The 27,655-nt window shown below is 38.3% G+C and overlaps 4 protein-coding genes across 4 annotated transcripts in view; 3 read left to right on the forward strand and 1 right to left on the reverse strand.

The window, feature by feature from the left end:
* Window positions 1-3,434, forward strand: part of LOC101305778 (nucleolysin TIAR-like) — a 5,044-nt gene extending 1,610 nt beyond the window's left edge. Inside the window, exons 4-12 of the mRNA XM_004303664.1 lie at window positions 141-217; window positions 311-372; window positions 458-545; window positions 708-783; window positions 1,065-1,095; window positions 1,780-1,899; window positions 2,099-2,184; window positions 2,461-2,637; window positions 2,874-3,434. Of these exons, the coding sequence (XP_004303712.1) occupies window positions 141-217; window positions 311-372; window positions 458-545; window positions 708-783; window positions 1,065-1,095; window positions 1,780-1,899; window positions 2,099-2,184; window positions 2,461-2,637; window positions 2,874-3,161 (1,005 nt within the window). The 3' untranslated portion in view covers window positions 3,162-3,434. The remainder of the gene's footprint in view (window positions 1-140; window positions 218-310; window positions 373-457; window positions 546-707; window positions 784-1,064; window positions 1,096-1,779; window positions 1,900-2,098; window positions 2,185-2,460; window positions 2,638-2,873) is intronic.
* A 406-nt stretch (window positions 3,435-3,840) lies between these two features.
* Window positions 3,841-6,170, reverse strand: LOC101306069 (protein FLUORESCENT IN BLUE LIGHT, chloroplastic-like). Its single transcript, XM_004303665.1, has 5 exons — window positions 6,058-6,170; window positions 5,576-5,682; window positions 5,103-5,265; window positions 4,627-4,944; window positions 3,841-4,151 (listed from the first exon to the last, which is right to left on the reverse strand). The coding sequence occupies exons 1-5, from the start codon at window positions 6,155-6,157 to the stop codon at window positions 3,949-3,951; spliced, it is 891 nt and encodes a 296-aa protein (XP_004303713.1). The 5' UTR covers window positions 6,158-6,170; the 3' UTR covers window positions 3,841-3,948.
* A 1,336-nt stretch (window positions 6,171-7,506) lies between these two features.
* Window positions 7,507-16,723, forward strand: LOC101306357. The gene is made up of 24 exons (XM_004303666.1): window positions 7,507-7,586; window positions 7,848-8,161; window positions 8,241-8,310; window positions 8,391-8,506; window positions 8,617-8,648; window positions 8,767-8,892; window positions 9,101-9,259; window positions 9,909-10,001; window positions 10,086-10,253; window positions 10,561-10,659; window positions 11,102-11,337; window positions 11,438-11,495; window positions 11,906-11,991; window positions 12,407-12,538; window positions 12,856-12,978; window positions 13,204-13,302; window positions 13,403-13,591; window positions 13,979-14,147; window positions 14,246-14,402; window positions 14,579-14,781; window positions 14,983-15,124; window positions 15,439-15,599; window positions 15,707-15,823; window positions 16,361-16,723. The coding sequence occupies exons 1-24, from the start codon at window positions 7,507-7,509 to the stop codon at window positions 16,427-16,429; spliced, it is 3,198 nt and encodes a 1,065-aa protein (XP_004303714.1). The 3' UTR covers window positions 16,430-16,723.
* A 2,419-nt stretch (window positions 16,724-19,142) lies between these two features.
* On the forward strand, window positions 19,143-27,437 carry LOC101306653. The gene is made up of 12 exons (XM_004303667.1): window positions 19,143-19,449; window positions 20,252-20,324; window positions 20,402-20,466; window positions 20,608-20,679; window positions 20,966-21,046; window positions 22,270-22,431; window positions 22,522-22,620; window positions 22,727-24,048; window positions 24,469-24,683; window positions 24,789-24,937; window positions 25,418-25,456; window positions 25,549-27,437. Exons 1-12 carry the CDS (start codon window positions 19,312-19,314, stop codon window positions 27,076-27,078), a joined length of 3,945 nt encoding a protein of 1,314 aa, XP_004303715.1. The 5' UTR covers window positions 19,143-19,311; the 3' UTR covers window positions 27,079-27,437.
* The last annotated feature ends 218 nt before the right edge of the window (window positions 27,438-27,655 follow it).

A 27,655-nucleotide genomic window follows, 5' to 3' on the forward strand; every position in this document is an offset into this window, starting at 1 on the left:
CTTTCCAGTTGGTTTGTACTTTGTACAGTTCTAATCCAACTAACAAATCTACTATTGAAGATTTCTTGACTCGATCAGTTACTATCTGTTTTCTCGATTTTACCACCTTATGATCATATCTCTGTTCCTGGCTTTTGCAGTCATCCTATGGGTTTGTCCACTATTTTGATCGCAGATGTGCTGCTCTGGCAATAGTATCTCTCAATGGAAGACAACTGTAAGTGCATGTCTCATTTAAGTTCCATCTGATTATTCTTTATTTATCAATTTTTGTTGTTGTATAGTATCCTACATGTTATCTGGTTTTCAGGTTTGGACAGCCTATCAAAGTGAATTGGGCATATGCCAGTGGTCAGAGGGAAGATACATCAGGTTTGTTGTTTTCTTTCTCCTCCTTGGAACTCATTTGGGTGATTTTCCGGCATTGATAAGATGATCTTGTTTTTTTTATTTGCAGGACACTTCAACATTTTTGTAGGTGATCTCAGTCCTGAGGTTACTGATGCCACATTATTTGCTTGCTTTTCTGTATATTCCAGTTGTTCGTAAGTGTCTCTTCTCATGAAATGGTTTTCTCAAATTTCTTATTTTTTTTAAACAAGACATGTGATGAAGCTCTAGGTTCTTTAATTTATTACGGGTTGAACTTATATTGTTTTTTTGCTTATTGTTGGGTTGGGCTAATTTGATTTTTATGTTGGTCATAGAGATGCAAGAGTTATGTGGGATCAGAAGACAGGGCGCTCTAGAGGCTTTGGATTTGTCTCATTCCGGAACCAACAGGTAGCATCTATTTGAAATTTTGAATAGAAATATAAGATCAAATATTTGGTGGCAATATGGATTCTTGAATCCGTTTTCTTTTCTTTTTGTCTTAAGCTATAATGAGTTCTGAGTGCAAGGGTTTAGGTTCAGAACTATTAGCTAACAGCTTGGACATATCAAATTTCAAAATTTTCTTGTAGAGTCACTATTTTAAAGCATCAGCCTCAACCTATCCTCTGCTTTTATAATTGTTATCTGTACGCAAGTAAATTCTCATCATATTTCATATTTTCTTTCAGGATGCTCAAAGTGCAATTAATGACTTAAATGGTAAGAACAATGATATAATTTTATTGTTTTTGCTTCTAAAAGATTGCCCAAGGGACTAACAGGTGCAACCTGATTAAAACCGGAGGAAGGGAGAGGGAGGGAGGGAGGGAGAAAATGGATATGGTCACTGGCTTTACATGCCAAACTTGCTTTCTTTCTTCTTTCAATTTGGTTTTTGGTGCTTCTTTCATAAAATCACTAATATGTAAGATTTCACAATCCAGTTAGAGTTTCTATATATGTTAACTGGTTACTTTTCAGTCTTGGATTTTTTTTAACAACTTTGTGGGAGGTGGTTAAAGGAGTAAGTTTCTTATAACAAGTCATTTATTCAGTTTCAAGATAGTATATAAGTACTGCGGTCTTTTAGTTTATTCTCTGGCCCTTAGTTGTAAGTCAAAAGCGGCAGTTTCTCCAACTGGCAATTTTTCATTATATTTTTAAACCAGTAGAAGCGTGGAGAAGGTCTAATATGCCGCTGCTCTGCACTGGTGCGAGCCAAAAACAGTTTACAAAATAAGTGGGACTCACTTTAAGTTACACAGACCACACCTAATGTGCAGCTGCACCAGCCATGTGCTGTAGTTGCCTAACCTAAGATCTCGTAGTTATGAGGCCTCCTAGTTTACTTTTATATACCATCTCTTCTCACCATAGTCTGAACTTGTTTGGTGAATTGTGCAGGTAAGTGGCTTGCCAGTAGACAGATACGTTGCAACTGGGCAACAAAAGGTGCTGGCACCAATGAGGATAAGCAGAGTTCAGATGGCAAGAGTGTGGTGGAACTAACTAATGGTTCTTCAGGTGAGTCCAGGTTCATGCTTGATATAACGGAAACTACTTTAACCCAAAATTTTTTGATATCCACTTGACTGGAATCGGCATGTGTATAATATTTTTTTTTTCAAATGGATTTTTCTCTTTCTTTTAACGAGTTGTGTGAAAAGATTGAGTTCTGTCTATGTTGGCTATGGGAGACTCATAATCTCTTCTGATTCTGCAGAAGACGGAAAAGAGCCAACAAACAATGAGGCTCCGGAGAACAACCCCCAATATACCACTGTCTACGTTGGCAATCTTGCTCCGGAGGCAAGACATTTTCTTATCTATTAGTTTTATCTGTCCCTCTTCCTCTCTCTCTCTCTCTCTCTCTCTCTTTCTATTATATATTATATGTATATATAATCCTCTATTATCCACACATTGATTTCAACTACCCCAATCAAGTAGTCGCAGAACTGAGGTTGAGTTTCAACTTTCAGTATTGGTGCTCGTATATAGAGAATAAATTGAAAAATATAGTATTTGCATTAGGAATTCTAGTGCCGTCAGTGATTTGAAACTTGTTCTCTTGTTTTGTTACAGGTCACTCAGCTTGATCTTCACCGTCACTTTTACGCTCTTGGTGTTGGAGTAATTGAAGAGGTTCGGCTTCAGCGTGATAAAGGTTTTGGTTTTGTCAGGTTCAGTACCCATGGTGAGGCAGCTCTCGCTATACAGATGGGAAATACTCAGTCGAATTTGTTTGGAAGACAAATAAAGGTGGGTTCCCTGCTATTTGTTTGGAAATACTGTCAAGATTGCTGGCGCACAAGACATTGTGGGTTGGTGCAGTATTACTTGCATTTGCTTGTTGGACTGAATTTGCATAACTTAAATCTGTTCAATTGTCAAGGCGAACCTTGTAGTGATCCATATTCATGATATTGACTGTGCAAGTGTTCTTTCTGTTCATGCCTATATATTGACTTCTGAGTTGTTTCTTGTCGTGGATGCAGTGTTCTTGGGGCAGCAAGCCTACTCCACCAGGAACAATCTCAAACCCACTCCCTCCCCCAGCTGCAGCGGTGCCTTTACCAGGCCTCTCTGCAACAGACCTCTTAACCTATGAGCGTCAACTAGCAATGAGCAAGATGGGTGGTGTCCATGCCCTCATGCACCCCCAGGGACAGATCCCTCTTAAGCAGGGGGCCATGGGAATGGGCACAGCTGGAGCAAGCCAGGCTATATACGATGGTGGATTCCAGAGTGTTGCTGCTGCCCAGCAGCTCATGTACTATCAGTAATAATATACAAGTTAAATGCTACAGGCTACCTATATATTCCTGCACTATGCAGGCGTTATCTGAGAGTTATAAACCCCTTTAGGAAGCTATTTATTGTGTATCCCTCCCTTATGAGGAGAGGTCGCTTATCCTGTCTTATATGATGATTGCTATCTGTGTATGGATATGTAACATGTATGATCTCGTGTTTTCTTCTTTTTTATGTTGAGAGCTTGTTATTAACACGAGTGTTTTTAGCCTTTTATGTTAAGCCTCTTTTAGCCTTTTTAGCTTTTTTCTTTCTTTTTCCAAACCACGGCTTGTAAAATCTCACTTCCTTATGGTTGGTCAATCAAATAGAATCCTTCTGGAGATATATGCATGTTACCAGCGAATTATTGGTCATCTGATGTGCAATTTTCAATTTGTATCTCAACTAACAATTGGATTATTATTTGCCTAGCCGGCAGTAACTCTAGTTACAGATGAAGTTTTTTGTACGTATCAGTGTAGTATGAGCTGTGGGTAATAACTGCTTTCCTGCACAAATTCAAAATACAACATCTAACAGAAAATCTCTTCATCCATACAGAACTATCTTTCTCTACATGCCAAAGTGTTAATAACATATTTTACCTTGGGAAGACGAGACGGGTGGGAGGCATTCTACAAGAAACAACTACTAACAGTGAACAAAAAACAAACTGATCCGCAAGCCAGTGCAGGTGACAAGTCCTCCGCACCTTTCTCATGATAATCATACCATCTCAGTAATTCATGTGACATAGTTTCGGTTCATACAGCTGGTCTAGTCTTGCTCCAACCTAGCAATATAATTATCATAGTACTTCCCTGCACTCTCAAGATCTCCAAGCTCAGTATAACAATCAGCAATTGCTCCATAAGCTTCAGTGTTTCCAGAGTCTTCTCCTTCTCGCTCAGAGATTGCCAAAACCATAGAATGGTACTTAATGGCATCTCGATACTGGCCCTGTCTTTGTAGTGAGGCTCCTGAGAGATGCAAATCAAAGAAATGAGAACATACTTAGAAAAGAAATCCTTATATGTACCAAATAAGAAAGCCAGCAAAGAATATACACAGCAGTCCGAACTGAATCTAAGAAATCAGACCAACAAATACAGAAGTAGTCTATAACTAAAATACCCAAATGTTAGGACTTAGGACATCATATTTTGTTTTGTTTCTCTGTCTGAACAACTTATATACTTTGCTTACGAAATTTGCAACTGGTTCTTTACCTCCCAATGCCTGAGTTTGGGATCTCTCCATAAAGTTCTGTTTACTCATCACACAATGACAGAGCTCAACTAATACATAAAGGAACAGAAAGGGTTTTGTTTTTAAGACGTGGGCGCTCCATACTTGAAGTACATTGGGTTATGTTTTATATGTCTCTTTAAATTCCTATATTGACTTATGGTAAATGAGAGGGGATAGTAATGAACAAGGGTAATGAAAACAAACCTAGACCCCTTGCAGCCTTCTTCTCTTCAATTGAGTCCTTCAAACTTTGAGCAAGCTCCAAAGCTGCCTTAAACTCAATAGTTGCTTTCTGTGGTTCTTGATTTCTCAGAAAGTTTTTCCCAGCCTTCAATCGAGAAATCAACTCATGCTTCCTTGGATCAATTATAACCTCGCTCTCTGGTATTCTTCCACTAGGCGCATAACTCAAACCGGGAGCATATGATTCGATCTTAGCTTGTCTTCTCAGAGCAGCATTAATTTGTCGTAACTGTTCATTCACTCGTTGTAATTCCCCTTTCCTTTGACGAGCAACCAGCCCTATGATAAAAGTAACAAGCTATCAGCAACATAATGAATACTTTTCAATAAAGACATCAGTTAAACCAAATAAACACAACAAAACTACTTGATACATCTTCACCCTTATACTCTATGGAGCTTTTACAATGCAGATCGTAAAGCAAGTATTTTCTTACCACCAACAGTGGCCCCTACAAGGGCAACGGATAGCAGCAGAGGCATGTTGAAAAAAGAGTTGTCGGCCTCACATGTTTCTGCCAAAGCTTTCAAAGGTGTAGTCAACATTAAGGCATTACCGATCAGAAGCTCCATTGCTGGGAATCTCAATTTTGTATCTCCCTGCATAAGTGTTCATTTTAAAATCAGATAGGCAAGATAAAACATCAACATAGGAATCAGTAGATCAAATTGAATCGACTGAAAATTGTACATGTAAGCACATGCATCTTAGAAAAACAAAAAGCCTTGTCATGCTAATAAATGCGACATCTGTCAGTCGAATGCCAAATCCACAGGAAGTTGGCAATGAATATATGAATATAATGCATCTAAAAGATGTTATAAACCCGGAAGAGCAAGTTGGCAAATTTGAACACCCAATCTCCCAAGAAGAAACAAAAGCTGATAAAGATGTAACTCACCATCATACCTGGCATTTAGCGGCCGGAGACCTCTCCAACAGCTCATTTCGACTGTTTCCAAATGCCGCCACCACCTTTTCGACTCTAAACCGAAGAAACGCAGATTTCCATGGTTCTATCAACAATGGCAAAACACTTCATCTCAATATAGTGGTACAACCCGAATAAAGAACAGATATTATTCAAGTCATCACCTTAAACTGCAACCCTACAGCTTGTTGCCATTATAAAATTTTCTTTTCGCTAATGTTAAAACTTATCCAATAATAATCACAGCAACAAATGCACATTGTAATCATCTGACATTATCACAAAAATCGAAAATATAAAAAGGTGGATACTTTTCAATTGCTGAACAACCTACATTTGAATTATTACAAACCCGTTTACAGAAATGTGATGGTTCTATTAAATTCAGTAACCAAAATGCAAATGTGGGAAAGTAAAATATTGGCAGTGAAAATGAAAAAGAGTGAGCGAGGGGAGTTACCGAGAAGGGGGGAGTTGAGGGAGAGTTGATCGGAGGTTGGAGATCGGCGGGAGGTGTTGGGGTGAGTGAAGAAGCATGAGAAACGAGCCACCACCGCCATTGCTGCTGCTGATTTGGATAAACGTTTGGCAGAAAACCTTTTTGATATAAAGAGAATGTTTGATCAAGTATAGTGACCACGGTTTTGGATAAAATTGCACTTGTGCCATTCGTCATGGGTCAACTGATGATATTGAATCTTTTTTGAATTTTTTTTAAAAAGGGATTTGGAACAGCCCCACACCCATTATTATTTATAAAATTGTGTTGACACGAGTGAGACATAAAACCTCTACCTCGATCAACACTAGCAGCATTACAAAGATTTTCATAAAGTAAGTCTTTAATAAAATCCGGAGGGTCCCCTAAGCACCCCTCCAACTCAAAATCAAGACTAGCAAAATGTGTCAACCTATGAGCAACATTATTTGTTTCTCTAAAGACATGCCGAAAAATAATGAAATCAAAGTAACTCATATAAGCTCGACAATCCTCAATAATTCGGCTAACCTCAACGTGAATCGTGCCCTGTTGTTGCATTGCTGCCACAAGAACTGAGCAGTCGCTCTCAATCACCACCTCCTTCCACCCATGACACATAGGTAAACACATACCCAACTTACATGCCTTGGCCTCGGCTTCTAAAGGAGAGTGCAAAGAAGGAAGCTTCACAGCCTGTGCCCTAACAAACATACCCTCCTCATTTCGTACAACTATCGCAGCCCCACCCTCACCATTGCTGCTGAAAGCCCCATCATAATTAATTTTAAGTCGTCCAGGAAAATAATATCCTCCTATCATTTGATCTAGTGATATAGTCTCAATTTTAAAAGCTAGATATTGTGTGAAGAGATACCAGTTGTAACGATTAATTTACCTTTACATTTTTCATATTTACATACAGTTGTAACGTTTTAAAGTCTAGTTGATATTTTCAGTCGAAATTGAACTTGAGACTTCAAAACTCGTCCAAGTTGTGTAAGCTAGCTATGACTATTTTAGTACTACTCCAACTCAAATAAGCTTACATTTATAGCTCTCATAAGATCCGGTGCATTACTATTGGTAACATGTTACCCATTAATAATTTTTTTTTTTTGGTTATTGCTCTTAACACACCCCATCTATTTTTTTATCCATACATTTTTATTTTATTTTATAACACCATTTTTTTGTTTTTTAAATCTATATATTTTATTGATATGTAAATAATTGAAAACTTTTTTTCCAGACGACATGTCGTCTTCTGTGTCTAAACTGCCAAACTGGAGCTAAAACCCTTGTAGAATTCAGGCTTCCATGTCTCTGCTTCAAAAACTCGTAGTAAATCAAAACCCTCTCACTCCACTCCTAGTCCACTTCCCGCACTTTGACCTCCCCTAGGCCTAGGGTTTAACCTCTCCGCCGGCAATGGACTTCGACATGGACGCTTCTCCCAGCTACTTCGACCCCGAAAACCTCTCCACCCGCGAGCAATTCCGCCGCTACGGGTTCGCCCCCAAATCTCTCTCTCTCTCTCTCTCTCAATCTCAATTTCCTTTCTTCTTTCCATGATTTAATTTTGTTAATCAAAATTTCAATAATATGTTATTAGAGTCAGTAAAGATTGATTTCAGTTCTTAGGATTCCGATTCCGATTTCTGAGCTAGCAAACATATAATGCCACATCAAATCTCCGTAGCAAATCAGAAGCATTTCGTGTTTCTGGAGATTTAAAATCTTAGACCTAATTTTTTGATGTGGAAAACCAGGAAACGGAGCGTTTCGCCCTACCGAGACGGTTCACCTTCCTCCAGGCTACTCTATGATGCCCAGAACAACATCCACAGCCCTACCAACACTGCACTTCTTCTAGAAGATATCAAACACGAAGCAGACACCACTCCTGCAAAGGCTCGCTCCTTCTTGAAAAGGCGGCCCTCGTTTGATGTTACTGAGGTGGAGGATGGTGTTGAGGCCGGCCGCTCCTCGTTGAAGCTTTGCAAGCATGAGGAGGATGTTCTGGCTGATGATGGAGACACGACGTTTGCTTTGTTTGCATCTCTGCTTGACTCTGCTCTTCAAGGTTGATAGAGATTGTGCTTGACATTGTGTTTTACTTGTTGTGTATGTGACTGAAGTTTGTTGGTGAATTTTGTTTTCAGGGCTCATGCCTTTTTCGGACCTGATATTGAGACTGGAAGAATCATGCAGAGATGTTTCTGAGTCGATTATGTATGTCCTCGTTTCGACAGTAGTTGCAAAGATGTATTAGTATTGCAAATGCGCATTAGTTTCATGTATAAATTGTGTAGGTATGGTTCCAACATACGGCATCGGGTTGTAGAAGATAAGTTGATGAGGCAGAAGGCTCAGCTCCTACTTGACGAGGCTGCATCCTGGTCTCTCCTGTGGTACCTCTTCGGGAAAGGTAATCTACCTCTTATCCCTACTGTTTTATGCTATATGATGTCCTTCAGGCACATAGATACACACTGTGAGCTACGACTTTTATTGTGAGAGTTATTCTTCTTTGTGCAGGGACCGAAGAGATCCCTAAAGAGCTCATCTTGGTATTTCATTTTCCCTAAAGTCTTAAAAGATATTTATTCTTTCTGTTAATGTTGTAAAGTTGAAAAGCACATGGAGGTAGTTTTTTTTTCTAATTTTAACTACATTGACCTATGACAGATTCCCTCAACATCACATTTGGAGGCTTGCCAGTTTGTTGCGGACAATCTTACAGCACAATTATGCCTACGAATTGTACAATGGCTAGAAGGCTTAACTTCGAAAGCACTGGATCTGGAAAGAAAGGTTGCACTTACTGCGTCCTATTTTATTGCAGAATATATTAAATTTGCACAAGAGTTATTGTCTTGTCAATATTCTGATCAAGTTTTGTGATTTTTTTTTTTTAATTTATTTTCAAAGTGGAGATAGTAACCTTTTAATTAGCTTTAAATGATTGTTCGGAGTTTCACATACCAACAATTTTTAATTGGAAACTGTCAAATATTTGTAGGTGCGAGGGTCACATGTTGGTGCCTGTCTCCCAAGCTCTGGAATTTGGTTCCATACTCAACGTTATCTTAAGAAACGAACATCCAGTGCAAATACTGTTCAGCACTTGGATTTTGATGCCCCGACACGTGAACATGCGCATCTACTACCTGATGACAGAGTATTATTTTGTTTTCCTTTCAAATTTTTTCAAGCTTGCTTACATTTTGAAGTATGTAGTGGTTAGTAGGTCCTGTTCCTTCATAGCACGTATTTTTCATATCATATGTTTTAATCAAACCAGATTTTTGATTAGAGCTTTTTCTTCTCTGGCTGCCTTTCCTTCCTGGAGTTGCAATTCTCAATACAGTACTGGTGTAGCTCAATTATATGTTCTAATCAAACACAAATTTATGCAAACTGCACATAAAGTAATGGAAAGTACCTTAGATTCCTTAGGTTATAACATAAGACAGCATGCTTGTGCCTGCAATGCTACAGTGATTGGTCTCTTCAGTAGTACCCTAATTTTATCTATTTTTGTATAAAAGGGGCTAAGGCATCCTTAAGTCAGAGTCAATTACCTTTAATAGATGGCCCCAGCTTTAACACCTCTCCTTCTGTTAGCCAGGATTCACAAATCTACTAATAACTTGAGTTATTGAGTGGATTATGTTTCTTACTTTTTGTTATTCACCTGTAGCAGATTGTACATTATAGTACACTCCTGTATTTTTGTACAGAATTCGAACATAGTTACTAGGTATCTTTTTTTCTTTTATATGCATGTATGTTCCTCTCAATCAGTATTAACAAATTTATCCAATCAGAAACATGATGAATCTCTTTTGGAAGATGTCTGGACTCTTTTGAGAGCAGGGAGACTGGAGGAGGCATGTAACCTTTGCCGGTCTAAGGGACAGGTAACTAAAGTCTTGGAAAATATGAGATTACCTCTACATCTATACTCAGTCCTGCTGTCGTAAGAACTTCTAAAATTTTGTTAGGCATGGAGAGCCGCAACATTATGCATATTTGGAGGTTCTGACCTATCTCCATCAATTGAAGCCCTGGTGAGGAATGGAAAGAACAGAACCTTGCAAGCCATTGAATTGGAAAGTCGCATTGGCCACCAATGGTATCTCTGGAAATGGGCTTCTTATTGTGCATCAGAGGTACGGTTGAAAGGATCGCTTTTTAATTCAAGGTCATACATGACAGCATTGTCAATACTGAACTATACGTATGAAAACTCACTGCATTTTGTAGCTTATCATATATATTTTGTTTGTCCTTATCTTCACGGGTCCTCAATTGTTCTTAATGGCGTAAACTTATCTGTTGCTTTTTTGTCATTAAAATTTTGACCACTATTGATTTGAATTATATATATTGTCCCCCAAACACACAAACCCCCCCCCCCCCCCCCCCCCCTTTCCCCCAACTCATTATAACATGTCACTTTCTGTCTTTAATATGAAGAAAATAGCTGAGCAAGATACTGGGAAATATGAAGCAGCAGTCTACGCGGCACAATGTAGCAATTTGAGACGCATGCTTCCAATCTGCACCGACTGGGAGGTATTTGCTCCCACCAACTCTAAATTCTCTTTTAGTCTCATACCATGAATTAACTGATTAAGTTATTTATTCTGTGGAGGAATTGTCAATAGCTTTGCTCTGCATTTAATGCTACCTATTTGATTAAGTCAAAGAAAACACAAAAGACCATAGATCCCTTTCAAGCATACAGTCAGCAAAGATGATCAACTATCTCTCATTGTGCAAACATAGTTGGATACAGATCTTGTTCCATGTTTAAAGGTTTCAAACCTTTAAAGTTTAATATATAATGCAATGGTGCTGCCCAAGAAAACAAAACTCCTTTTGCTGGATAAATGTGTTTGTTGTATTGTAGCAGTAGTTGACATGTGTTGGAATCTTGATGATAGTGAATTTTTTGTAAATACCTTGTATCACCACCATCAGGTTTGCCTCTGATTCTAATGAAATATATTTGCAGTCGGCATGCTGGACAATAGCAAAGTCATGGCTAGATTTTCAGGTGGATTATGAATTGGCTCATTTACAACCAGAAAGAATGGATCAAATTAAAAGCATTGCAGATGCAATTGATGGAAGTCCAGCACATGGTGATGGATCTGTTCAGACTTCAAGTGGATCAGGAAGCTGGCCACTCCAAGTTTCAAACCAGCAACCACGGCAACTTTCGGATCTCATTCAGAAACTTCATTCAGGGTACATTTTTTATTACATAATCCACCTGAAAATCTAGCCATGACCTTCTTTTCTTTCAATGTTGTATACTGGTAATAAAAGTGTAATTTATTTCAATTAGGGAATTGGTCCACGAAAATGTTACTCGAGGATGCAAGGAGCCGCAACGACAAATTGAGGTATGATCACTCTCTCTGTTTTTTCTTTTTTGCTAGAAAACAGTTCCTTAGAAGAGGAATCCGAAAAGCTTTTCTCTAATGTGTGTTTCAATTGGAATAGACTTTTCCTGATGATATCTCATTTTGACAAAAGCATTCCTCAACACAGGATGAATCAAATAGTTAGAAAATTATGTTAAATTTTTACTGAACAAAGAAATGTTTTTCAAAAGTGATGTTTCCAAGAAATATTGTGGTACAAACACTTCTCTGCCTTGGAATTGGAATTCCAAGTTATTTGTTTAAGGAAATCATATTAGATCGTTTTATGTTTTTTTTTTTTTTTTTTTTGAGTCTTTTGAAAGATATGTTTATGACACTGAGAGTGAGGTGTTATTGAATGGTTCTTGTAATAACATATTGTTTGACAGATGATTCTAATGGTAGGGGATATCCCACGATTGCTGGACCTTATATGGTCATGGATTGCACCTTCAGAAGATGAGAATATCTTCAGGTAATGTTATGTTAGTTGCCTTCATGTCTTTGTGATATAATTCTGAAAGGACGTCCGAGTGAATCCTTTAGTTCTGGACCTTACATTATTTCATTACATTTGTATGGCCATATACAGAAATATGCAAATAGGATTGTTTCTGCAACAGATGACAATCCTATCTGTTGAGATAGGAAAACAGTATCAGATAATGAAATATGACATGCAATTTTTTCAAGGGATGATCATGGTGATTTAATTTTTTTGATGCCCCCCCTCCCCTTCCCTCTCTCATAGGACATGGTTCACCATGTATAATGTGTTGTCATATGTTTCGGTTCACTATGTATAATTTTTGTAAATTCCTCTTAGAGAAACTGATTCAAGTAGTTTAATGTTTATTTTGTTTGAAATTGGGCATGTGTTTGTCTTTCAGGCCTCATGGGGATCCCCAAATGATTCGGTTTGGTGCACATCTAGTGCTTGTGCTTAGGTACTTACTTGATGATGAATTCAAGGATACTTTCAGAGAGAAAATCATGAATGTTGGTGATCTCATTGTACACATGTAAGTAGTTTCAAGTCACTTTTGCCAGTTTCTTTGTGATAAGGTAGACAAACGAAAGATCAATACATTTGGTGAAACCAATGATCATGATGCTTATAGGTTGATGACATGCCAGTTGACTAAACCATACTATTCTTAGCCTTAAAATGGTTTAAGAAAGTTCAATTTAATTGTATGAAACTTTATATTGAAATAGTACACTAGATGATTATGTGATCTCTAATCAAATTAATAATATTGTCCAACCAAAGCATAGTATATTGTTTGAGTGGATACACTGCTGAATCATAATTTACAGTTGGTGACTCTAATTCCAGGTATGCTATGTTTCTATTTTCCAACCAACATGAGGAGCTGGTGGGTATATATGCTTCTCAGCTTGCACGCCACCGTTGCATTGACCTCTTCGTGCACATGATGGAATTGAGGCTGGACAGCAGGTAACATATGACTCTTTATTGGGATTATGAGGTCATTGTCTATATACGTTTTTATATTGCCTTCTGTTTATGGAAAGTATCTGTCATATCTGAATTTATAGAATGAACCGGAGACTATACTTTAGGTTGTGTGGTTTTCTGTTCAACCTATATTGCTCTGTGGATTGATGGGGCATGCACTCTTATATAAAACCTCTATAATTATTCTGTGTTGCTTTTTGACAGTGTGCATGTCAAGTATAAGATCTTCCTCTCTGCCATAGAGTATTTACAATTTTCTCCCTTAGACAATTCAAAAGGAAGTTTTGAAGAAATTGTTGTAAGGTATTTCTATTTCTTGGGCCTTCTTTATTTTTGTGGTTGGAAGAATACAAATTGGATCGTTCTGTAATGCTATTCTGCTTCTCACAAACTGGTCAAACAGGGTTTTGTCAAGATCTCGGGAAATCAAAGTTAGTCAATATGATAAGCTATCAGGTGTTGCAGAGCAGCATCGGTTGCACAGTCTTCAAAAAGCGATGGTTATCCAGTGGCTATGTTTTACACCCCCCTCCACCATAAAGAATGTTGATGATGTCAGCCGAAAACTTCTTATACGAGCATTAGTACATAGGTGAGTTGTATCTATGTTTAGTAGGAATCTCTGCATTAGGATTGTGGAACATAAAGCTGGTTTCTCGTATTTATTAATACAAATGGAAACAGCATGAGAACTAGTGCCATGAGAACTTTTTTGTTTTATTCTGTATTTTCTTTGTTTTTTTTGGCAAACAAAAAGAGGTCATGTCTACTAGTGCCATGACATTCTCTATTTGATATTTTGCAAGCTTAATTGCAGGACACAGTCACGGTTTTGATTTGAACCGTGGCCGTGCCTGAGGTAAGGAGTAGGAGTTGGTGAGGTACAGTATGTGGTCCTCTCACTGACCAGTTACTGTATTGACACTTTAATATCTGTTTTCCTTGTTTTTATTTTTTCTTTTCTCTATTTTCCTTGTAGCAACATATTGTTCAGGGAGTTTTCACTGGTGTCAATGTGGAGAGTTCCTGCAGTGCCGATGGGTGCCCACTCAGTACTTAGTTTTCTGGCTGAACCTCTGAAACAACTTTCAGAATCTTCTAATACCTTGGAGGCTGTCTCTCAAAACCTGAAAGAGTTCCATGACTGGGTACAGTAGTTTGTCATCCATCCAACTTCTTAGTATCTTCCCTGTTATGCCCGTGTATGTGCTTGTATAATTTTATACTTATTGATGGTCTTCAACAGAATGAGTATTATTCATGTGATGCAAAATACCGGAATTGGCTCAAAATTAAATTAGAGAATGCAGAGGTGACCCCAATGGACCTCTCAATGGACGAAAAACAAAGGGCTGTTTCAGCAGCTAAGGAGACTTTGAATTCATCTCTGTCATTGTTACTGAGTAAGTTGAGTTGATTATTTCTCTTGTATTTGAAAGAAAATCCTCTGAAAGATTAACTGGATTGGCTAATTTTACAGTAGAAGATTTGTGATGTTCACTGATTCAGGTCCAATTTTTGTGCACTCTTTATTTTTGAAATTAAACTTTTGACCAAAAAAAAATTGTTTTGGTTATAGGAAAAGATAATCCTTGGTTAGCTTCTGGTGAAGATAACGTGTATGGATCTGTGGAACCTATATTTCTTGAATTGCATGCCACGGCAATGCTATGCTTGCCTTCTGGTGAATGTCTGCTTCCAGATGCAACCGTGTGTACAACATTGATGAGTGCTCTATACACTTCAGTGAGTGAGGAAGATGTGTTAAACCGCCAATTAATGGTAAAGAAAAACCAACGTGTGCTAATTTTCTTTACAAAGAATCTTCATTTTGGTGTGGGTTCTTGATAGTGAGAGTTAATATCGGAGTTATACGCTGTCCAAGGAATTGGCGTTTGCATTTCTAATTTTTCACGCATTAATCTTCTTTTTGTTTCTTTAGTTTTTTATTTTGCTCACAAACAGGATTTCTGGCTTTTCTAGATAAATGTGTCCATATCATCAAAGGATAATTGCTGTGTAGAAGTTGTGCTTCGCTGCTTGGCAGTTCCAGGTGATGGTCTTGGGCCACAGGAACACGATGATGGTGGTATTCTCGGTACTGTTATGGCTGCCGGCTTCAAAGGTAACTGCAGTTATATATTGATACTGCAGTTATAATTTATTTTGCATGCCTAAGTTAGAGATTCAAGAAAGGAAAATGGTCAGATAGAAAGAAAATGGTCTTGTTGATTTCCTCACATCTGCACATTTATCATAACTAAATTCTTGCTCTGCTTGACAAAGTGGAATTAGAGTTCATACCTACTCACCAAATGGTAGAAAATTTCTAAAGAAAAGAGAAAATGTGGAAGTAAGATTATGAAGGAAGCAGAAGTTACTCATCTGATGCTAATTTTGGCAAGTAAAGATGATTGAACTGATAAATTTTCACTGCAGGTGAGCTACTTCGATTTCAACCTGGAGTTACAATGGACATTTCGCGATTAGATGCCTGGTATTCGAGCAAGGATGGTTCTTTAGAAAGTCCAGCAACATACATTGTGCAGGGTCTTTGTCGTAGGTGCTGTCTTCCAGAAGTCATTCTTCGATGCATGCAGGTACTTTTTCCAAAGCCTCTTATATGAACTCTTATCTTCAAATCATTAAACTATAATACCTAGATCTATGCACACCTTTAATGTTGCAATGGCTGTCACATCTGCAGGTCTCACTTTCCCTCATTGAGTTAGGTATTGCACCTGCAAGCCATGATCAGTTGATTGAACTAGTTGCTTGCCGTGAAGCTGGATTTCTTCATTTGTTTAGTCACCAACAATTGCAGGTATGCTAAAGTTGCGTCACATTTGTTAACTTGGGAGGTGATGCATATTATCTTAAGCCTTTACCAGAATGCCCTTCTGTCTATCAAGCATCCATTCCAAACTGTCCCAAAGAAATTGCATATTGTTCCTCCTGGCGGAATTTTTGTTATTGTAAATGGAATATCTTCCACCAAAATTTCAGATGTGCATATCCTTTGCTTTCAGTTCTTTCAGATTCATAACTAAAATCCTGCTCAAATATAACAATTTTGGGATTCCGTATCCTAATGTAGTCTGCCTGCCTGTCTTCTCTTGAAAATTAAGAAATTAAGTGGCAACAAGTTACCTTGTGGGGACTTGCAGCTCTGATGATAATACGTAATAATTACCACACCATAGGTCAAATAGATCCACCATGGGATTGAATAAAAAATAAAAATAAAACAGAGCATCCTTGGGCTTATTCATCATTCAGGATCTGCTGTGCAGTTTGCTTCGTCTTTTGTTGCAGTTGGTTTGAATTAAGCAGGTCTACTTAATCGCTATCTTACGTGCAGGAATTTTTATTGTTTGAGAGGGAATACTCAATAAGCCAAATGGAGGTTCAAGAGGAATTTTCTTCCTGACTATTGGCAAATACGAGGTCTCTGTTGCTCGCACAAAATGGCTGATGATGATGTAAAATGATAACTTGTTTATCTGTAAGAGGTATTGTGGAACACTAACACAGCTGTAAATTATATTCCGAGATTTACTGAGGCTTGGGGGTGGATTAGTTTTGCTTTCAATTGCTCATCCTTTGGTCTCATTTTCATTACTTTTGGTGCATCACATGTATCAAATCTAGATGTGTAGTTGTGATCACCATTCTATACAGAATTAAGAAATGTCTTGATTTTATTGATGCAATGATACTGTTTTGATTGCTGTATCTTATCTTAAAAAAAGCACTTGGATTCTCATGGACACTTGAACAAGGGTGATCCCAAAATGGTTTCATATAAGAAATAAATACTGAAAATTAAAACCATATTTCCATCAGGAGAAATGAATTTTAAAAATTTCTTACCATGCGAAGGAATGGTCAAAATACTAGACCAAGCGATACCAAACATCTTTTGTACTATTCTTTATCTTCTCTTTACGTAATATTTTTCATCATTCATTCATTTTTCTTTTGATTGGGAGTGAGATAGCAAACTATTGTTAGTAAGTTATTTTTTGAAGGAAAATAATCATTTATAGAATCGGAGGCCATAATGGCACAGTGCAATGATCACTCTAGAACCATTACATTAGACAATTAGCTCATTTATTGTGAGTTTAGCTGATGATAAAACTAGGCACGTAGAAGATATTACAAAGACATACGACCAGAGCCAAGACGCTTAATTGCGGTACTTCAAACTCCATGAATCCATCTAGTTGTAGCTAGCCCGCATAATCTGCTAAGCTATTATTGCACCAAACACTTACTGAACTTTATTTTTTCCTTTTGGATCAGGGCTTGGAGGAGTGTGCTCTGCCCCAACACTCTTACCGTTAGCAAGTTAGTAACACTCACCCAGTCACTATTCATACCGTAGTCCATAAAAGTATCTCGGCAAAGCCACATGTCACAGACACACGACTTGGAGGCCTCTTAAACAAGTTGGCCATATACCGGTGAGTGTTGGGACTTAAACTCTAGTCTCTAAACATGAGTTCCATACTAAGCAACTCAACCGACTTTAGTGCACCAGGTGGTTATCATTTATTATTCGATTATTTAAAATTCAAAACTATTACCATATTTAATTATCGAATAATAAACAATAAGATGTTGTTGGAATTACAAAAGAAAATAATTTGACTTTCCTCTCATGGTAATAGTAAGTTTATAAAGAAACGGTTGAATATGCTCTTATCGTGTTCTCTTAATGCTTAATGTAAATAAGATTTAAACATTGGGATGTGAAATTCACACTCCCTAAATTGTAATCCACACACCCATTTCTTTTTTTTAGTCATCATTTTCATAAGAAGACAAAAATTAAGTCACTAAAGACAAAATTTAAGTTACCAAAAATGGAAAGTGAGAGTGTGAATTACAATTTAGGGAGTGTGGATTTCACTTCCCTAAACATTAGTTACATTATGTGATTAGTAAAAGTGCATGAAAAAAAATTAAGAGAAAATTACATAATAACACATGACCAAATTTAAAAACACAAAAACCCCACTTTCAATATTTCTGTACAAATTAGGACATAAGCCCAGACACAAACTAATGGTAACATATCTGATCTAGACTTTCATAAGCAAAATGACTAAAATACCCCATTTTCAAATAAATTTACGCAAAATGATACGGCAGTAGCACGTCTTTCGTCGACACGGCAGTAACACATCTCTCGTCGACACGACAATAGCATGTCTCTCGTTGACACAGTAGTAGCACCTTCCTATACGGTAGTAGCATGTCTTTGGTCGACACGGCAGTAGCACGTCTCTGGTTGACACGGCAGTAGCAGGTCTCTCGTCGATACAACAGTAGCAGGTCTCTCGTTGACACGGCAGTAGCACGTCTGCGGTCGACACGGCAGTAACACGTCTCTGGTCGACACGGTAGTAGCACCTTCCTACACGGCAGTAGCACGTCTTCCGTCGACACGGTAGTAGCACGTCTTCCGTCGACACGGCAGTAGCACGTCTTCCGTCGACACGGCAGTAGCACGTCTCCAATCGACACGGCAGTAGCATGTCTCCGGTCGACACGGTAGTAGCACATTCCTACACGGCAGTAGCACGTTTGCGGTCGATACTGCAGTAACACGTCTCCGGTCGACACGACAATAATATGTCTACGGTCGACACGGCAGTATCACGTCTCCGGTCGACACGGCAGTAGCACGTCTCCTGTCGACACGGCAGTAACACGTATCCGGTCGACACGGCAATAGCACGTTTCATGTCGATACGGTAGTAGAATGTCTCTCGTCGATACGACAGTAGCACATCCATAGTAACAGTAGAATATATATGTAGTAAAGGGTAGTTTGGTAAGATATGTAGTGACATATGACATGTGGATATTAATTTGTTAATTTTTGTCTTTAAATACATAAGATAATGTGTAAATGATGTATTTGTAAATTGAAATTTGGTCAGTAACTAATAATATATAGTTTACTAAAAAATTAAATTTCTATTGCAAAAATGAAAAAGAAAAAGAAAAATAGAAAGTAGGGAACTAGAGACACTTTTTTTGGGTCGAAGTCGAACCGTCCAAGTCCAAACTACTGTTCTCTATTTCTCTGCACCCAAGCTTCAGAACTCCCCGCGTGTCTCTTCCTTTTGCTATCTCTCTCTCTCTCTCTCTCTCTCTCTCTCTCATGAATCCAAACTAATTTCAAAGTTCAAACTCAACATTGTTTAGGGTTTTTGTTCCTTCTCACTACCCCATGATCCAAACTCAAAAAAACTGACGACAACCTCAATTCCCTCGGAAGTTGAGTAAAACCCCAACATGGGTATTTCGTTTAAGGTCTCTAAGACCGGTACCAGGTTCCGTCCCAAGCCTCCTCTCCCCTCCGACACCAACGTTGTCGCTGATGATGACGTGTCCGAGAACCATGCCTCCTCCAATTCTCTAAAGCTCAATCAGGTTTCAATTCTTTTGATAAATTTCTATTCGTTTTGGTTTCATTGTGACAAACCCAATTAAAATTCTGGGTCCTTTTGTCTTTCAAGATTGAAAATTGAACTCAATTCTGGGTCTTTTTGTGTTTCGAGATTGAAACTTGAACTTGGTTCTTTATGTTTTCTGGGTTCCTCTTCTTTCTCTGTGACCAAATTGATTTCTGGGGCTGTTTTTGGTTGATGAATATATGTGAGAAACTTGAGACATTGGTTTTGAACTTCAAATTGGGCCTTAATCTGAGTAATTGGCTTTATCAAGCTTTGATATGTGCTCTTCTGAATGGAAATTGGATCTTGGAAATAAAACAAGTTTAGATCCAGCACTTTCTTTAGGCTTGTTTTAGTTTCTAGTATTAAATATGTGAATTTTAAAGCAAATTCCATATGGTACTCAGTTTGGCGTTTCATTGGGTGAGACTTAGTATCTTGTAAATTTGTATTTTTTTTACTTCGTTTTGTGTGTGATTTGTGAGTCCTTCTCTGTTGAATTGTTGAAGCATTTAGTAAATTTTAAGAGGTTAAAATTTGGTCAGTAAGGATAAGTGGTTATTCAGCTACTTGACCGCTGCAAGTAAATCATCCTTGGATGACGCAGGACAGGACTCCTTTTGATTTGCTACTGAAAAGGACAGAACTTAACTCTATACTTGTGTAATATGACTACAAAAAGCTGTTATTGTAGTTTGGTTGGGAGATGAGTAGAAGAAGAAAATCGTTTTTATATATTGTTTCTGTTGTTTGTTTTGTGACAAATTGTTTTCTCATAGGTTGAAAGAAAGGAGAATGTGGCTGGGGTGTCTGGTTCTTCAATGTCCTCTGAAGGGCTCCTCGTATCTGCAGGTTTGTCGCAGTATTGTCCATTTGTTCTTTTTGGCACTTGGTCGTTGTTTTTGTCTTAATCAGCTTCATTTTGGCAGAGACTGAGGCTTCCTTCACTTTAAATCTCTTCCCAGATGGATATTCCATTGGAAAACCCTCTGAGGTCTGTTACAAAGAAAATTTGTCAATAATACTGTAGAAGAAAAACATTTCATGAAGTGATTATTTTCCCTATTATTTCTTATTATAAGATTCAAGTGTATTATTTTATTTAACTTTTTATTTTCTTTTTGTGAATTTTCAGAATGAGAATGCTCATCAAGATGTTCCAAAGTTGCTGCACCCATACGATAGGACGTCAGAAACTCTCTTCTCGGTAACTGTCTAGTCATTCGTTCCTTTGAGCATCATCTTATTATTATATCTTATATATGAAAAATCTCATGCATCCATTAATATAGCCACATTCATTGAAAAGTAAATATAAGTGCGGAATAATAGAAGAACTGCTGATTTATTAAAGAAGTACTTCTTTATTTTGGTCATTTGAATTTACATAACTGAGGAGGCACTGTATGGCACCTACAAGAAATCGTCATCTTCATCACTGCCACTTCCTTTTTCCTATAAACTGTAGCTTTTCTTATACTATGTGCTTGTAGGCAATTGAATCTGGTCGGTTGCCTGGAGATATATTAGATGACATACCTTGCAAGTACATTGATGGAACACTTGTTTGTGAGGTGAGTTGGTTTCTTAATATGACATTTCTTAATATTAAAGTGATTATTAAATAAACAATATGCTAAGTCTTTGAATTGTGATGACAATACTTTTAGCAAGCAGTCAGCTTCTGTTTGGGTTCTGTGGTGTGGAAGGAAGAGTTTGAAAATGGGGAAGAGGATTTGAATGTTTGTTTTCAACTGTCAAATCTGGTCACCTTGTGGTTAATTCCCCCTGCTTAAACCCTAAACCTGAACCCTAAACCCTAACTCTTTGTACTGAGTTGGACTTCACTTGTTTTAGTGGGATTTAGTTGATCTCAGATGGGTGGATTACTTGTTTAAATCCTTGTGTAGTTTTGTTATATTGATTGGAAAAAAAAAATTGTCTCCTGCCTGCTGAAGTATGTTTTCTAATGTTGCTGGGTTCCTCAGGGTGCTTCTAATTTCCTTTAGCATATTTCTTTTAGTAAGCCTCTTTTACTTGTTTATGTTTTCTGCTGAAGTATCTCATATTTCTTTTAGTAAGCCTCTTTATATATACCTCTTCCACCTGGTGGTACCCATATTAGGTAAACCTAATAATGATCATCAGCCTTTCAGAAAGATCATTCAGAATTATCGGGAAAAGTAAACCTTACTATACATATATTCTCTACTTGACAGGATGATCCCTTTGGGACATCTCTACTATATTAGAAAGCCAGGTCTTTTTGGTGTCAAAGGCTTCACCAATTTTATGAAGTCTCCAAACTGTCCCCCACAAGTATAAAGTTCACTAAAATAAAAGATATCAAAGAGGGTTATTTCTGTAAAACAAACAGAAATTCACCAAATTGTGTTTCGCCAATTTTACCCTTAATGAGTTCATTGAAGGTTATCAAAAATAAAGGTTATTATAGTAAGAAGCCAAATTAAAAAAAAAAATAGTAAAATAAATAGATAATCGTGGAGAGAAAAGTGGGCAGTGGGATGCATACCAGTGATTATGAATTTGTGATCCTGTGCAAATATATTATTGAAGGATCCCATCTTCTAGAAAAATTTTGTTCTAAAAAACTGACAAAGTGAACAGTGTGAGAGCATATGCTAAAGATAGTCTTAGCTTTCTAGATGTGCGAGTTTCTTTCGAAATGTATGATGGTTGTAAATGCATATCCTTTTCATACTTCCTATAGAAGATGCTTAATTAGGTATTAAGTTCTTGATTATTAGTTAAATTAATTGTACGAGATTTCTTGCAGGTTCGAGATTATCGTAAATGTGCTTTTGAACAAGGGCCCGCCAGTCCACCTACCGATGGATCCCCTATTGTAAATAAGGTCCGCCTCAGAATGTCACTGGAAAATGTAGTCAAGGATATCCCCTTGATCTCGGATAATTCTTGGAGTTATGGTGATCTGATGGTGAGTACCTTGATGTCTCCATTCTGCTCAATTATACCTATCATATGTTGAGTAAGGATGTTAATATATGATATTTTCTTTAAATTGCAGGAGGTAGAGTCCCGCATATTGAAAGCTTTGCAACCACAACTTCATCTGGATCCCACTCCCAAGTTAGATAGGCTATGTAAGAATCCAGCTCCCACAAAGGTAATTAAGTTTTGGATTTATCTGACATTCTTGACCTAAATCTTTAAAGAAAAAATAATGACATTTTTGATCTGGATGGAATGATTGCTTTCTGCATGAATTGCAGCTTGATTTTGCTTTGACCAGTATAAGGAGAAAGAGGTTAAGACAGATGCCAGAAGTTACTGTTACATCTAACAGCATGACACATGGGAAGAAAGTTTGCATAGATAGAGTTCCAGAAAGTTCTAATTGTAGGTTGGGAGATTCAGGACTCTTTTCAGGCAATATGATGCCACACCATGGCCATGAGAATTTGATCACTCAAAACTTGAGTGCAAATAACATTGCCTTAAGATCTAAAAATTGTATGCCCGACGTTTCTGTCCCAGCACCACACCCATCAAGGTATCAAATGGGGGTCGGGACTCCTGTGTCAGCTTCCCCTGTTGGACAGGAGATGTTGATCTCGTATGCTGACAATGTTACTTCCAAAGCCTCTCATTCTGGAAAGAGAGAGCATCAAGATGGGCAAATCTCACCTTTATCTTTCAATAAGAGACCGAGGTCCACAGGAGTTGGTCTTGATCCAATGCAACACCCGCAAATAGGGCCTATAGACAGCTTTAACGGATCAGATATAAACTGGAAGAATACATTGTTGCAGCATCCAATGGCCAAAGGTATGCAATATCCAAATACGGGGACTCAGAAGTTTTCCCCCCAGGTGTTTGAAGGGGCTCTGAATCAAGATGCTGGGACTATACCGTTTGCTGTAGGGCAGCCAAATATGAGATATGGCGCCAAGGAAGAACAGTTTGAGACCGGAAAAGTAGAAGGGTCAGAGCTCAGTGGGATTAAGAATGATATGCAGATGGTGGAAGGAGAAACAAGCCATCTTGACCCACAGTTATCACGATTTCCACAAAGAATACCACAGCATTCATTCATGAGATCTAATTATTCTCAGACATCCTGGAATAATCTTGGTCAAAATATTGAAAAAGATATACGAAAGGATGACCAACTCTCCAAAAGAAAATCAGTTCAAAGTCCCCGGTTATCTGCTGGGGCTATGGTTCAGTCCCCACTATCATCAAAATCTGCAGAATTTTCTACTGGTTCTGTAGGACCACACTTTGGAGCTAATTCTGCCTATGGGGCATCACAGAAGGAAAAGGCAGCAATCAGCTCAGCCGGTATGGGAACCCCATCTTTGACTTCCAGTGGTAATGACTCCATGCACAGGCAACACCAGGCTCATGTTGCTGCAAAACGGAAATCAACCTCCCTTCCTAAAACTTCAGCAATGAGTGGTGTTGGATCCCCTGCCAGTGTTAGTAATATTAGTATGCCACTAAATGCAAATAGTCCCTCTGTTGGAACTCCATCTTCAGCTGACGAAAGCATGCTTGAAAGGTTATCAAAAATTGCAGCAGTGACAATGAGGTATACTGTTTATTTTTTGCCTTCTATAAAAATTTTGTGATGCTCTTTAATATATGTTATTGGTGTAAATTGTTGTAATTATTTGCACATATGCACCTTTATTTTTTTCTTCTCCTAACCCTGCAGATAACCAAAAGGGCTGGATAAAAAAAAAATTATATTTCTTTTTGACCAGTCAACTCAATATTTCTGTTTGAGATGTATGTTCGGATGTTCCTTAGTTATTGTCACTTACAAGGGATATATCAAGTAGATTGTGTACGTTAAAGATAGTTAAAGGTTGAACTAGTTCTCTATGTTCTTGGCCTGCAAAAATGTCAGGGCAATTTCTTAAGGTCCTCTATCTTTGTTGGTAAGACCTCTTACTCATTTGTATATCAGCGACTTGACTTTGTTTTTTGTTCTGGCCTTTTGTGTTAGGTATCAACTCAACGGGAAAAAGAATAAGGTTGATAACTACTCCAGGAAGCCAAATTCTTATCCAGCGCAACATCTTATGGCTTGTCTCTCAAATGTTTCGAATAATGAGGATTTTAAAGATGATTCATGTGTGAGCCCTTTATCGAAGTCGCTTGTTGGTGGCAGCATGAATATCTGCAAGACCAGAATTTTGAATTTTGTGGAGCAAGTTCAAGGTGCCCTATACCATATTTACAGATTTATTAATTTGTCTTGATATATTTATGTAAATTTTACAACCCGATATTTTCTGTTACTTACTGATATATTTGTTTCTGCAGGAGCTGGGTTTTCTTATGTTCCTAAGGTAAAAACAAGGATGATTATGTCAGAGAAGCCAAATGATGGTACGGTAGTAATGTTCCATGGAGAAATAGAGGATGGTGATTTTCTGGCTGCTGAGGATCATCTTCCTACATTGCCCAATACTGTAAGTTTTATTGTAAATGTAACACTATCTCACTAAAGATTCATTTTCTCCATATATATAAGTGATGATAATTTTTAAATTTTCTAATTGTTTCTCGTTTTTTTTTTTAACACTTTCTTTTAATTCTATTCGCTGTGAGAATCATATTTTGCCCCAATGAAATCATCTCATTTCACCAACATTTTCTGCCATGAATTCTTCCCTGGCTATTTTATTATTTTTGCATCAATATGCACCACGAACATCGGTGAGGAATTTACAGTAGTTTGTTGGCATATGATGCATCATATTGTAATACAAGAGATGATATCTGACGAGTCACTAATCAGTAATGCCAATCTGCAATTAATCTCAGGGATATTATGTTCCCAAAAGTTTTGATTGCATGGAATTTCATTGCTCTCTAGAAATTTGAACTCTCGATGTGTATTATGCTTATTCTTTGCTGTTGTACTGACATATATCTACTTCCTTCTACAGCATTTGGCTGATTTGCTTGCAGCACAATTCTGTTCGCTGGTATGTTCGCAAGATCTTGAAGTTAACTTAAACACGTAAAAGTTTATATGGTTCATTTTCCGCGTTGATTTATGTTATCTTCTTTAACACAGATGGTACATGATGGATATCTTGTGGAAGATCATGTCCAGCCAAAGCCAACTCGCATGTATCTTCCCCCGGGCAATAATGGTGCCGGTTTGCCACGTAATAATTCTGCAGTTGAAATGCAACAATATGCAGATGCAGTTTCAGGTCAACCATCTAATGATGTTAAGCCGATGATTGGTGGTAATGCATCCCTTAATCCAGCCCAAAATCTTCTACCCAGCACGAGGATGCTGCCACCCGGAAACTCCCAGGCCTTACAGTTGTCTCAAGGGCTTTTGTCTGGAGCTTCCGTGCCACCGCGTCCACAACAGCTGGATTCACAATCATCACTTCAGCAGCAGCAACATCAACAACAACAACACCACCAACAACAGCAACAGCAGCAACAATTGCAACAACAGCAACCTCAGCAAAGCCAACAATCCTTGATTCAACAACAGCATCCCCAGCTGCAGAGATCAATGATGCTTGCAGCTGGAAATCCACTTTCACAATTGAATGCAATTGGGCAGAATTCCAACGTACAGTTAGGTAACATGGTAAACAAGCTTCCATTGCAATATCAGATTTACCAGCAGCGGCAACAACAACAGCAACAGCAGCAACAACAACAGCAGCAACAGCAACAACAGCCGCAAATGCAGAGGAAAATGATGATGGGACTTGGAGGAGCAACTATGGGTATGGGAACCCTGGGAAATAATATGGTCGGGCTTTCGGGGCTTGGCAATGCCATGGGCATGGGAGCTGCAAGGGGGATAGGAGGAGCTGGAATGTCATCACCTATGACCCCTATCTCTGGAATGGGAAATGTGGGTCAGAACCCAATGAATGCATTAAATCAGCAAGCTAGAATACATCAAGCGCAAGCTCTCATGGCATCAAAACTTCGTATGCAAAACCGAGGCAACATGTTAGGGGTCCCTCAATCAAGCATAGCTGGTATGTCAGGAGCCAGACAGATGCATCCAGGATCTGCTGGTCTATCAATGCTGGGTCAGACTCTGAACCATGCAAACATGAATCCGATGCAACAAACAGTGATGGCTCCTATGGGTCCACCAAAGTTGATGGCAGGGATGAATATGTACATGAACTCGCAGCAGCAACAACAGCAGCAACAGCAACAACAGCAGCAGCTGCAACAGCAACAACAGCTGCACTTGCAACAGCAACAATTGCAGCAGCAGTTGCAGCAGCAGTTGCAACAACAGCAGCAACCTCAGCAGCAAGATACAAATTCACCTCTACAGGCTGTACTTTCGCCACCACAGGTGAGCTCCCCCTCAACTATGGGAATTTCACAAATGAACCAGCAAATTCAGCAGCAGGCTAGTCCACAACAAATGAGCCAAAGAACTCCAATGAGTCCACAGCTGAGCTCAGGGGCTATGCATGTCATGAGTGCCGGTAATCCAGAGGCTTGTCCGGCAAGCCCACAGCTGAGCTCTCAAACACATGGCTCTGTTGGTAGCATTGCAAATTCTCCCATGGACCTTCAAGCTGCAAACAACTCAACCGGTAATGCATAGTAAGAAAAGAAATGTAAGTAAAAGCTTGGGCATGTTATCTTGAGTTCATGGATAGGTTGTTGGTCTGGCAGAAGCTTCCCCTCAATGGAACTGGTGAAGCAAAGCTGTTACACTATCATGTAGAGCTATTACGCATGTTACATTTATATAGATGTTGAAGAATATCAGGCAGTAGTATGATAGTGCTTGCTGTCGCCTGTAGGGGGAAGGTCGATATTTTTATTGGGGGTGCATCATTTATGCTAGATGATGAAGAGGAATAAGGGTTATCAAGATATAATGTAAGTTCCAAGTAATTGGCAAATGGAAATCCAGACTCCTAAGTTTTGGATGCTAATGAAATTATTTTCATGCAGATTATAATATAAAATTAGCCTTGTTTATGAAAGTAAACCAATAATCTTTTCTGTGTTCCATTTTGTCTGTTGACTAATGGTATACCTCGTGTAGTAGTTCAGATTCATCAGCAGACCATGGAACAATGTTCAGAATCAAAAAGTATAACACACTGGCCCGATGGTCTCCAATATTTACGTATACATACAATTTGCGGGCAACTTTTTCATGACCTTACTTA

The sequence above is a fragment of the Fragaria vesca genome, linkage group LG6 (assembly GCF_000184155.1).
Source record: "Fragaria vesca subsp. vesca linkage group LG6, FraVesHawaii_1.0, whole genome shotgun sequence".
NCBI classification, from domain to species: domain Eukaryota; kingdom Viridiplantae; phylum Streptophyta; class Magnoliopsida; order Rosales; family Rosaceae; genus Fragaria; species Fragaria vesca.